General features: G+C 41.8%; 1 protein-coding gene across 1 annotated transcript; it reads right to left on the bottom strand.

Annotated features, from left to right (window-relative positions):
- Nucleotides 1-693: 693 nt before the first annotated feature.
- On the bottom strand, nucleotides 694-11,794 carry TAF1A (TATA-box binding protein associated factor, RNA polymerase I subunit A). Its single transcript, XM_069009480.1, has 10 exons — nucleotides 11,535-11,794; nucleotides 9,846-10,015; nucleotides 8,941-9,054; nucleotides 7,778-7,976; nucleotides 6,947-7,077; nucleotides 5,923-6,081; nucleotides 4,767-4,833; nucleotides 3,534-3,654; nucleotides 2,204-2,364; nucleotides 694-1,036 (listed from the first exon to the last, which is right to left on the bottom strand). Exons 1-10 carry the CDS (start codon nucleotides 11,668-11,670, stop codon nucleotides 900-902), a joined length of 1,395 nt encoding a protein of 464 aa, XP_068865581.1. The 5' UTR covers nucleotides 11,671-11,794; the 3' UTR covers nucleotides 694-899.
- Nucleotides 11,795-12,330: the final 536 nt, after the last annotated feature.

Raw genomic sequence — 12,330 nt, 5'->3', positions numbered from 1 at the left:
AGGGGATGCTTTCCAAGGGTGGGGGTCACCCTACGGGATGCTGGGGAAGAACATTTTGAAACTTCACAATCTAAATTAAAATAGTCAAAACCCAGTTGAAGATCTCCAACACAACCCCTTGACTATTACAAAATGAGGCAGCAGCATTCTTAGGGAGTCAGAAGTAAAGGAGTACTATGATTGGGAATGATGAGTAATTGCCTTTAACAAAACAGTTACAGCAAGTATTTCACTTAATGTTCAAGACACACTGTCTTAAGGCACTTCTCACAAGACCCATGTGAACCCAGACCAAAATGCCAGATAAACACTGAGTTTTTAAAAGCACAACTGTGCTTATCTTAACTCTGCTGCTAAAGACATCTATTTCAATCCCAGAAGGAGCCCCAAAGCACTTCACCCTCCAGAATTCTACAGATCTGGCATTAAAACAGAAGCAGTATTTGGAAACCAATTAGTTGTTGTTTTCATGCAAACTGGAATTCTAGTTTGTGATAACACATCAATGTTTGCTTTCCAAACACAACAACACTGCATATTTCAACTCATGGGTATGACTGCAAAAAAGAGTCTCTTCCAGCAGGAAGAGAATTTCTCAGTATTTCTGTGCCTCTGCTCTTTCAAGATGATTTCAAGACTTTGAAATCAACACTGTTTGCATTTCACACAAATACGAGAGCAACATTACAGAAATTCTTCAACATTATCCATTGATTTATATGCATTTTATTATAAAATAAATACAAACCAAAGCGTTTTTACATAAATATATTAAAAAAAAGTCTAGTACTGAGTCAATAAGGTCTGCCTAGAAGTTTTGGACTAGTACCAACACAACAGTCAGTTTTACAGAGAGGAAAAAGTACACTAAGAACCTTAAAGACACCTTCTCATCAAGGCTAAACAGAGGAATCTGGAGGACCAGATATTCTCAGGTAGACAGGATTGTGCCTGTTCACAAACTTCTTCAGCATCCGAAACTTCTTCAGTTGAGTTTTGCAGCCTTGGTGTGATACATGTTTAAAGTATTTGCAATCTAAGGAAAGAAAAAAACCCAACACTAAGTTACATCATGATACAAGCAAATATAAAACGCTTTCATTGTTTAAATAAATGCAAACATCTAAGAAACTTTTTGGTAATTAAAGGTATTAAAATACAACACATGCACATTAGAGACACAACTGCAGCATTAAATAATCTATCCTCATTTAGCCCAGCAAACATTCTACATGTATCTAAATGCACGTTATCTTGCAAAATACTTTTTTCTCTTTCATTTTTCCTCTGCAAATTAGAAAGTAAAATTTCAAGAGTGTAAAGCAACATTGATATCATACATTGATTTGTTATGCTGGAAAAGGAAAATAGAGACTCAAATTGACACCAGTAAGTACTGAAATTTCATTCAAGAAAATTGGAACTGGAATGACTTTATTAGCCATCTGGAAGTAAAAGCTGGGAGATATCTGATACTACTGAAAACAAACAAAAAAAAATCCAAACTGCTTCCAATACGAGAAATTGTTCTATGAAGTGCAGAAGATGAAGTTCTAGAAAAGCTGACAATGAACAAGCTGCCTGTCAACCAAAAGTCCAAACCAGTGTACAAGCCATTGTCTCCACGCCATATTCCCATTCTCAATTTAGCAACTGATTCTTGGCCTGATCCTCCCCTTGGTTTTGGAAGCATTCCAAATAATGCTACTAAAGAGGTAGTGATCTTCTCCTTCTTACCAAACTGCTGATGGTTTTCATTGAAGACCCTCCCTCCTCCTTCCTACATTACAACATCCCCATGGTCCTTAGTGACCAGCTGACACCCCGTATTTGCTGAGATACTGCCTAGGCTGGCATCCAGCAAGCAAACTCCCTGCAGTCTTCACAATATTCCCACAGGAGGGTGTTGTGCATTTTTGAAGCTATGGTTTGAAGGTCAAACAAAACAAATAGTATTGTGGCTGCTTAACAAGGCCAGGTAAAACTGAATTCTAAACCAGGATAAGACAAGTTGCCTCACTGTTAAATATCAAACCAATTTAAACACCTTTCACGTTCAGCTCCAAAGACAAGAATCTTTTCTAGAAGAAAAAAACTGCATTTCTTCCAGGCAGCAGATCAGCTGCATCCCATGTCATTAGGGCCAGAACTAGACATTATTTCTGTTCTATGTAGTGAAAAGTAAAAAATCATTTAGTATTACCCTTTCCCAGTAGGATTCCAGCCACCAGAGCTTTTTCATATGAAAGGCTTTTATTTTCCTGCCAATTCCTTTTTGCCAAGTAACGGCTAAAATGGAAGGCTGGCCACCAGTCCTTCCTGGAGTTCCACTCTTGCTTGATCCAGTCGAGATGCTTCTCAGAGCTGGAAAAAGGTTAAAGAAGTTACAGAAAAGGTTAAATTGTGACGGAAAAAATTATTAGGAGACAGTGAATGTTTAATCAGCTTGCTACAAGTCTCCTAAATTGCCAACATAGACACACTGACTTTATACCGAAACCAAAACACTAATACAAGCATTTTTATATAAAACTAATTCTTTTTTGTTTAATCCCTGGCAACACCTGTGAGGCTGGAAGTGAACTCTAGCGGTCTTATTTAGCTTTGGCAGTAACACAGATCATGGTGTGAAATGAAGCAAGCCTTTCACTTGTGTGCCAGTTTGTCAATACTAATGTGGAAGTTTCTCCAGGTTTGTCAACAAACACGTAGTATGAAGGGGTTGGTTTGTCCTTAGGAAAGGTTTGTGTTACTCCAGGCATACTCAAAGAGTAACTTATCCCAAACAGTTATTACTGTTATGCAATAACGCCCTTAAACCAAGCATTTCAGCAACACAAACTCCTTCCAGCCCCTCAAGGGAACCTACAAGAAACATGGAGAGGGAGTTTTGGCAAGTGCAGGTAGAACAGGACAAGGAAGAATGGCTTTAAACTGACCAAGGACAGATTTAGAGTAGATATTAGGAAGGAATTCTTCACTCTGATGGTGAGGCCCTGGGTCAGAAATGGCTTTAAACTGACAAAGGACAGATTTAGTTTAGGTATTGGGAAGAAGTTCTTCACTTTGATAGTGAAGCCCCGAGTCTGTTTTGCCCAATACAGTATTTGCTGAGTGGTCTCTCCCTGTCTTTCTCTCAATCCATGAACACTTTGTCATATTTTCTCTCCCTGTCCAGTTGCAGAGGGGAGGGATAGAGCCACTTTGGTGGGTGCCTGGCATCCAGCCATGCTCAGCCCACTACACCATTCTAGTGGGAGGTGTCCCAGCCCATGGCAGGGGGGCTGGAACAAGATGGTCTTTAAGGTCCCTTCCAACCCAAACTACTCTAGGATTCTATAAAACTATCTGCAACAGGGAAGTGACATTCCCCTACAATGACCAGGATGCCCAGTATATTTCGAGGTACTCTGAAGTTGTGTCTGAAAGGCAAAAATGAAGGCCAAGTTAGAGCCCAGAGGTTCATTTTGTCAGTTGCCCAAAGGTGGAGACTTGACACATTTCTTTCAGCACATTGCATCAGACCTACTTACATTACAATTTGTTTCACCTGTCTTGCCAAACAGCTCCATGCTTTTGCATTTTCTTTCCAGCCAGCATAATCCAAGGCTGCAAAAATAACTTCCAGGCCCAGTCGACGTTTTTTTCTTTTCTCTGGAAAAAAGATGAGGCTGATTAGTGAATTACACAGAACAGGATGAACTCATTAGTAAGCCACAATTGAAATACAGTTCTCCATTCTGGCTCCCCAAATGCTGCTACTTTAAACATAAGTTATGCTTATTGGTATAAGTTTCTTTAAAACCTCAAGATTGTTCTCATTAGTTATGAAAAGTTTGCAAATATGTCACACATGAGCAGAAAAAGGGAGGTTTAAGACAAAAGGTCTATTTTTCCACCTCCCAAAGAAGAATCATAGAATGCTTTGGGTTGGAGAAGACCATAAAGATCATCCAGTTCCAACTCCCTGCCATGGGCAGGGACACCTCCCACTAGACCAGGTTGCTCCGAGCCCCACCCAACCCGGCCTTGAACATTTCCAGGGATGGAGCATCCACAGCTTCTCTGAGGGGGCAACCTGTTCCAATGCCTCACCACTGTGACAGTCAAGAATTTCTTCCCAAAATCTCTTCTAAACCTCCCCCTTTCAGTTTAAAGCCATTAACCCTCATCATATTAGAAAAGAGAACATTCTTTATTCATGGACATTTCACCAATCTGTTGACCTGCTGGGACATACCAAGCCACAAGAAGACAGTTAGTTTGGAATACAATTGATCAGCATGGAAAAAGACAGTCTTCAAATTGGAAGACTTTTCTACCAGCTTGAAGATAATGCTTCCTTGAAGAGAAGGAAAATTTTCTGGTTTGATTAATACCAATGAACTAAAGAATAGATCTATCCCAAGTCCTCTAGAAACAAAAGAATAAATAAAACAGATCCCAAACATGGAATGAAGACCTTAGAATTTGGAGTAAGGTGCCTAAAAAAAAAATTATTTTTGAGATGCTGACTGTGCCTTACAACAGTTTGTTTTGCTCAGCCTTTAAAATGAGAAAGGCATTTGTTTATACAAGTTTGTAAATGACTGCTCATACATCCAGCTAAGAGGTTATGGTGATTGGAAAGTTGGGATTTGGGTTGGTTTTTGGTATTATTTCTTAACTAACAAAACTACTTTCAAAAGCAAAAAAAAGGCTGCAGCATAATCTAGAATAATTTTCTGAAATTAACCTAAAGAAAAAGAGCAAAGGTAAAGACTTACTTGATTTTTGAAGCATGGTATTAAAATCTATCATTAGCTCATGTGAAGGAACAATATCATGCAAGATCTGAAAAATAAAAGACAAAATCCAGCTAGGTTATTTATTTTAATCTGAAAGCTTTTGAAGACTTCTACCTGACCAAGAAAAGCACAGGCCTCAGAGCTCTGGGTGCTTTTAGTTCAGAAAACTAAGCAATCTGGTACTTTGGTGCCTTGATATAAAGAATGCATCTCTAGGTCCATTTTGCACATCTGACACTACTTTGTTACACCACGGACGAAATACTTTGATGGCTGCTGACAAACACTGCATGTGGCAAACACAACATTCTGAAGGAGCAGCCCAAACCCATATCCATTGTCCCCTTTTTTGAAGGCAGCGTTATTTCCTCCCTAGGCCAGTTCTAGCTCCCCTGTCTACTGCTCTGTGCATTGGATCAGTTTCTGGATTTATCACACCACTTCTTTGATTTATCTCTGTCTTGTAAGAGACTCATATCTAAAGCCACTGCTAAAATGCACTGAGGAGAATTTCATACAAATCTGCTACAGTTTCAAAGTCTAATCTTGACAAAGCTGTTTTTAAACAACACCTACACAAACAAAAGCACATTAGTGCCATCAAGTGGCAAAATATGGTTTGCAGGCAGTACCAAGATCAACTTAAGAGGGCAAGGAAAGCAGGAATTTAAAAGCTTAAGCCACCAAGGTTTTGTCTGGCAACAACCAGCAGACATTAACTTTTAGCTTTAATGCACAGTTCATTGAAAACAAGCAAAGAAACTAATTGCTAGACAGGATCAATATGTGCAAGAGAAGGCATTTAATAATTTGTACAATATTGTAAAGATCAAACTGTAAGAGAAATCAATGCATGCTATGCACAAGTCTGCTGATACAGACTTCTGGAACCATGCAAACATGTTCTCTGAGCTTGCTTACTGACTTTAAGAAGTGATGCAACCAGTCAAAGGCAAAACAAGAACTGGAATTCTAAGACAGTAAAGGATTCTGCTCCCTCCCACTTACTTCCCTCTAACCATCTACTTCCCACAAAGAATACAATGGGGAATAATAATGTTACAGGGTTCAACCAAGCTGTCAGACCACCACACAAAACGAGTGACGCAGACTGTACCTCCTAAGGGATACATACCTTCAGTGCAGATATGAGGGACTTCTTTGATTCACCCTGCCTCTTGAGGAACTGATAGAGGTAGACATGAGCATTGGGGTTAGCAGGAAACTTGGAGTTGTAGGCATATTCATTTAACACTTGGCGGGCTTCATTGTGGTCTCCATAGAACTCCAACAACTGGAAGTTAAATCTCATTAGTCTGTCAGATACAGGCAAACCCAACTCTTACAACTAATCTTGGACTGCCACAGCAGAGCCATCCAACAGCACAGTCTGTATCTAAGGGTGCAGCATATTAGATAATGCTAATACCCACCTATCTTCATTTTACTGGCTACTCTCAGCACAGAGACAAGAATTCACACACAGAAGCTACTCTGGGAGAAAATGCCTTAACACCTACTTAATTGTCAAAGAATTACCAGCACTTGCTCCCTGGACAGAGATGCTGAAGGCACATGCCATATCTCTAAAGACAGAAATTGGCAGATGCCAGCACCAAGGAAAATTCCCCAAGATGTGCTTAGAGAAGTCAGAACTCAGCAGTGTTTACAAAATGTAAAAGTGAATCTTAAAAAACTCTTTGAAACTATTAATTCTCAATTACAAATCCTAGGAAAATATTTTAAAAACCCAAACCAAAACACAGAGGGGCTGCATGTTTGGTGTCTCTAACATTTCATGTATCCAGAAAAAACACTGCTCTGCCAAAAACCAGAGAAATTGTTTTCAGGAATTTAAACTAAAGCAGCTATGCTCCAATTTCTGCAGCACCATGAAAACAAAACATGCAAGCTCTTTGTTTCTTTTTCTCGACAATGCACAGCTAAAAGTTCTTTTTGTGCTCTGTTCAGTCTCTGCAGCTCTACCAGGAGTATACTGTGCTCTATATCTAAGCCAGTGACATGCATATACAAATGTGTTGCTTTTGAAATACTTTGTTTTCACTCACACACACAGAAAATAAGCTCCATATGGGCATCTTATATGAAAATCAGACAGGGAAACACAAAAGGAAGCCATCTGTAAAACATGGCCTTACATCCACATAGCATTTCACAAAGACATCCCAGACTCCAGGTATTTTAATAATCTCCTTCATGTTCACTGCTGCCTTCCGAAAGTAACTATGCATTTCCTGCTCCACAGCCAAGTCTGAAAAGCCATCCTCACCTACCAAAACACAAAAGAAGGTCACAAAGCTATTAACTCTGCCAAGCAAAGGGATCTTGAAGTGCTGCACCTAAGGGATGATCACATTTTGCTAAGCAAGGACTCCAGACCTTTAAGAAAAGTCCTCATTATTGAAACAAGAAACTGCTCCTCATTCGAATTTATAATCAAACAATTTCAACTTCTGGAGCACAATGAGTAGTACACTCCAAGGCAAGATGCTATCAGCACAAGGTCCATAATCCAAATTCAACACTTGGTTCTACTTGGAAACAAGTAGAGATCCAGTGTAACTGATAACACAGCCAGCAGGAATGTGCAAAATCAGATGTGACACGCATATGGCAACTTACACATCTTTAAAGAAACTGAAATTCAAACACAAGTGTTGAGGGCTTTGCTATCACTCAAAATTCCAGCAGCAGTCAAGCACTTGCACACCTATTAAGCCACTGCTTTAAGGGAGGACATTCCTTTGATCATTATTTTAGGTGATGCTGGCTGGACAAGGGGAGAAAGAGTTTCAGAACAGCATTTCAGGGCTAAAATTGCTATTTTGGCACCAGCATGACTGCTGATACAGAATTCTGTACCAGCCATACCATCAAACATTGAAGTCTAGTAAAGAAAAAGGTGTCATTGCAAACCATGGTGTCTGCATAAGCAAGTTAAGCTACTGCTCAATCCAAAAAACACTTACTGTGCTCTAATAGGATGTTCTTCTGCTTAGACCAGCTATAGTAGTCCAAGAGTCCCCTGTAAGCCTCAATCAGCTTCATTTCCTTATCCTGAATGGCTGTTTGCTCTCCAAACCTCCAGCTTTCTGCCAGGGACAGGTTCTGGTAGGCTTCGTCTATTTGCCCATTACAGAGGAGATGGAAGACATGCTCCAAGCAGACCTGCAACCCAAACAGTCCAAACCACAGCATTTCACGCTCAAATGGAGAGATTCTCAGCAACACAGCAAAGTTCTACACACATGTGCAGAGAAAGAGATTTACTGACAGGTGTAAAAAATATTGCCAACGCAGTTAGTGAAGTATTTTAATTACTTGAGTTGTCTCAAAAACCTGCTTGTCTTTAACAAGTGCTGTACCTACTTCAGAAGATTTAGAAATGACCTGAGGAAACCCAGCTGGGCTGCATTTACTGAGTTTTCATTTGGCTACCCAAGTGCAGAGCACCTGAAGGAGGGATGTCCTATCACCCTACCACGTTGATTAGGTATTGGATTAAAGCCTAAACCTTCAGTTACCTCCAGAAAACCCTTGAATGGAACTTCTTCTGAAGACTTTTAACAACAGAATGGAAGACAGAAGCACCAACCCAAATTAGAAACAGCCAAGGAAACCAAAACCATATAGGTTTGAGTGAGCCACCACAGGAAAAAAAACATAAAAACCCCCTAGAGCTGGGTGACACAGCATTCTGTTTTATAATCAGATTAGCTACTCAAAAAGTGAGATGGCAACGAGGCAAAATTTAAGCACAAATGTTTAGTCAGAAGCACAGTGGTCAAATTAAAGACTGGAAATAAAACTTGACAGGTATTACCTGTATTTACATGTCATTGGGACATGCATGAAAATGAATTTGACTCTTTCAAATTAAAAGCTCAATTAAAGGGTTTAAGCACTTCTAAGGACTGAGAACATGCATCTGTGATCAAATATACAGACCAAATGAGATAAGGTTAGGTATAATAGAATCTTAAAATACCATGCAATTGGCAATTCAAATGTTGGGTTGGGTTTTTTGACACTAATGTCAGTAATACATTTCAAAAAAGATTTGGAAATTAACATACAAGTAAGTGCACAGGTGAATGAGAAAAATCATCAAGACTGCTTTAAGTACACTCACCTTCAGGTACCTTTTTACTCCTAAAGTTTTCATCTGTTCCATGAAACAGTTGAACTCTTTCATGCTGCTTTGGGAATGATGCCACAAAATTTCAGTTCCTATTCTCCAAATCATCTATTATGAAAATGGCAACAGTCACCATATATAGTCTTACCAAACTTATAGTTACTGTAACACATGAAAAATGTACATTTGAACTGCAAATAAAAAATACTACAAAGTATTATCTACTGCTATAGTAACCTACCTACTGATCCAGTAGGACTTTTAGAGTCATTCAGTGGGTGGTTCAGAACTGCTCATTAAAAGTGTAGCACTCCAGAAAAGCTTATGAAAACTGCATGCCAGAGCGTTCCTCCTCCCTTCACCAAAAAATTATGTTCTCCTTTGATATGACCCCACTAAGACACAAGGTATGCACAATTCTTTGAACTTAATAGCAAAGATTATTTCCAATCTGATGTAGCTCCCCATCTGCATGCACTTGTTTTCAAGGTCTGCAAGCTAGCCATATTCAAGCACTCCATTTATTTAAAAGCTCTGATCCTTTTCCCTCCACCTCCTTCCATCTCAACACCTCCAAAGAGTTTTCAGCTACTGGAAGAACTAGTAACAACCTAAATAAGCCACTAACTTTCAAACAGATTCTGACTGATGGCATGCCAGAACCAAACACATTTACTGCTTTTCCATTTGAGAAGACTACTTTGACTTTTTATAGATACACTGCTGATGGAGTGAACTTATACTAAGCCAAGTTTTCACCTGTTGGGTCAAGGATCTATTTAAAAAAATCAAACCTGTGATTAGCTAATTAAGACAGATGTTGGTCCTGAAGTATATAGATGCTGCTTGCAAGTATTTTTTCAACTGCAAAAGAACCGAGATAAGGAACATGGGCTTACCTCTGAGGGACCAATGTGTTCTCTGGAATAGTCCTTCTCTAGTGACTCAACATAGCAGGTCAGGAACTCTGCAGCCCTTTTCCACTGCTTTTGTAGCATGGCATCCTGAATGTAACTTAAACATGCTTCCTTGCTCTTCCTGAAGTTTAATTTGTGTTCATGGGAAGATGCTAAACAAAAAACCAACCAAACAAACAAACAAAATAATTAAATCAACTGAGCCCGCAACTGTCACAACCCTTATTCAGATGGCAATATGCCTTCCATTTCAGTGTCCTTCTTGTATGACCTTTCTTGGACACTACAGAGAATCATCTTAAGCTCTGTGGTTTTGAAGATAAGCATACCTGTTAGTCCACGTGGAAGCAAGACTATGGGAAAAACTGGAAAATTGATATGAAATGGCATTTTCCACAAGCAGCATACAGCTGTGCTTGAAATTCCCATTCACTTGAAACAGTAAATAGGCAATTATGTCACACTACTACCCTACTAGAATCAGGGAGCTATGGTGCTTTGATAACTTCACAGTACATTTTGTCATATTTTGGGGACCACTCTCTTCACTTATTAATCATCACCTAAGTTTGTGACCCCACTGTGCTGCAGATTTGCATACAAACAAGCAAACAGGCCATTACAGTACCAAAGGCTAAGCAATTCCCACACAGATAAACATAGAGAATTATTCTCTTTTGAGTACAAGGCTTCAGAGAGGCCACTTAGCCTTTTTACACCAACAGTGGTTCAATTTATACTGAAACCAGCACGAAACTGAAACTTCATTCCCATGAAGTGTGTTTAAAGGTCACAGCTGTATGACCCTACAACAATGCTTATCCATAAAAAGCTTTTTGCAAGGCACATCAGGAGCTCACTAAGACACCTCCTACCTGGGTGCTGTAGGCAAAGGAGTAATTCAAACTATGGCCAAGTTAGGTAATCACAGAATATTTTGGGTTGGAAGGGACCTCTGGAGATCATCCAGTCCAACCCCTTGCCAAGACAGGGTCAGCTGGAGCAGGTGACACAGGAACATGTCCAGGTGGGATCTGAGAGTCTCCAGAGATGGAGACTCTGCAATCTCCTCAGGCAGCCTGTTCCAGCACTCTGCCACCCTCAGTGTAAAGAAGTTCTGCCTCATGCTGAGGTGAAACTTCTTATGCCTTAGTTTATGGCCAATGCACCATGTCCTTTTCCTGGGCACCACTGAAAAGTCTGGCACCATCCCCTTGCACCTGCCTTTGCGACATTTATATGCATTAATGAAATCCCCTCTCAGTCTTCTCCAAACCAAACAGGCCCAGCTCCCTCAGTCTCTCCTCATAAGGGATGCTCCAGATCCCGAATCATCCTTGGAGCCCTCCGCTGGACTCTCTGCAGCAGCTCCACGTCTCTCTTGCCCTGAGGAGCCCAGAACTGGACGCAGGACTCCAGATGTGCCTCACCAGGGCTGAGTAGAGGGGCAGGATCAGCTCCTTCGACCTGCTGGCAATGCTCTTCCCAATCATACCCTCAGCCCTCCTGCCCGCAAGGGCACACCGCCGGCTCACAAAATAACTACGGTTGTTTCGAATCTCTTTCTCGGCGCTGGCACACAATTTGAACAGCAGCAGAAACTTTGTGCCACCATTCCCACAGCAGCACAAAGGAGCTGACAAAGAGAACTCACGAACGCTCCGCCCTTACCCGGCTGCGGCGGCAGGAAGGGCAGGTGCAGGGGCGGCTGCAAGGCCGCCTGAGCGGCGGGGCTCCTCCTCCTCCTTTTTCTCTTCCCTACCACCACCACCGCCTCCTCATCTTCCTCCTCCAGGAAGCTGTCCATGGCGCCGCGGGCAGCCAGGCTCACCCCGCAGCTCGGGGGCGGAAGCCGAGCCGGGGCAGGGCGGGCAGCGGCCGAGCCGCCCCCTCAGGCCGGCGCTGCCCCGCGGGCACCGGCGGCGCGCGATCCCGGCAGGCAGCGCGGGGCGGGGCGGGAACGGCTCCTGCGCGTGCGCGGAGGGGGCCGGGCAGCGCGGCCGCCATGGAGGGCGCGGGGGTTCGGTGCCCCCGCAGCGCTTCCCTGTTTCCCTCTGCGTGTGGGAGTGGGGAAATGAGGGATGCCGGCCAAGGGTGAAGCAGGAGGGATGGGGAGGAGCACGGGGGTAGGTGGGTGTGTGCAGCGGTGTGGCAGAGAGGTGTTTATTTCTAGATGTAGCACGATCAGGGCATGACTAACCGTGACTAATGCACTGGTTACTCTAAGAGTTAGCGATTTCCTCTTATCACCCTTCCCATTAGCTGTATTGCTACTTTTCTGTTCCTTTGTAACTCATAATGTTCTACAGAAGGAAAGGATTCCGCATCAAAATCCTGTGCGTTGTAGAGCAATAATGTTGCCTGTGCTCCTGCAGAGTACCTGGATTCTGGGAATCTGTCTGCCTCAGCCACAGCATCTGGTTTGTACAAATTTGTGCTGGAACTTGTTTCTTTAAACTACTTCCGG

This window comes from Aphelocoma coerulescens, chromosome 3, assembly GCF_041296385.1.
Source record: "Aphelocoma coerulescens isolate FSJ_1873_10779 chromosome 3, UR_Acoe_1.0, whole genome shotgun sequence".
NCBI lineage: Eukaryota > Metazoa > Chordata > Aves > Passeriformes > Corvidae > Aphelocoma > Aphelocoma coerulescens.
This window is presented reverse-complemented; position numbering and strand designations above follow the sequence as displayed.

Bases quoted from the DNA above. Each gene is read 5' to 3' on its own strand.
- TAF1A (XM_069009480.1), bottom strand. From the start codon at position 11,670: ATGGACAGCTTCCTGGAGGAGGAAGATGAGGAGGCGGTGGTGGTGGTA. The intron at 6,082-6,946 runs GTAAGGCCATGT...TTTAACTTCCAG, and splicing joins TTGTGAAATGCTATGTGGAT to TTGTTGGAGTTCTATGGAGA. The intron at 3,655-4,766 runs GTAAGTCTTTAC...TCTTTTTTCCAG, and splicing joins TACCATGCTTCAAAAATCAA to AGAAAAGAAAAAAACGTCGA.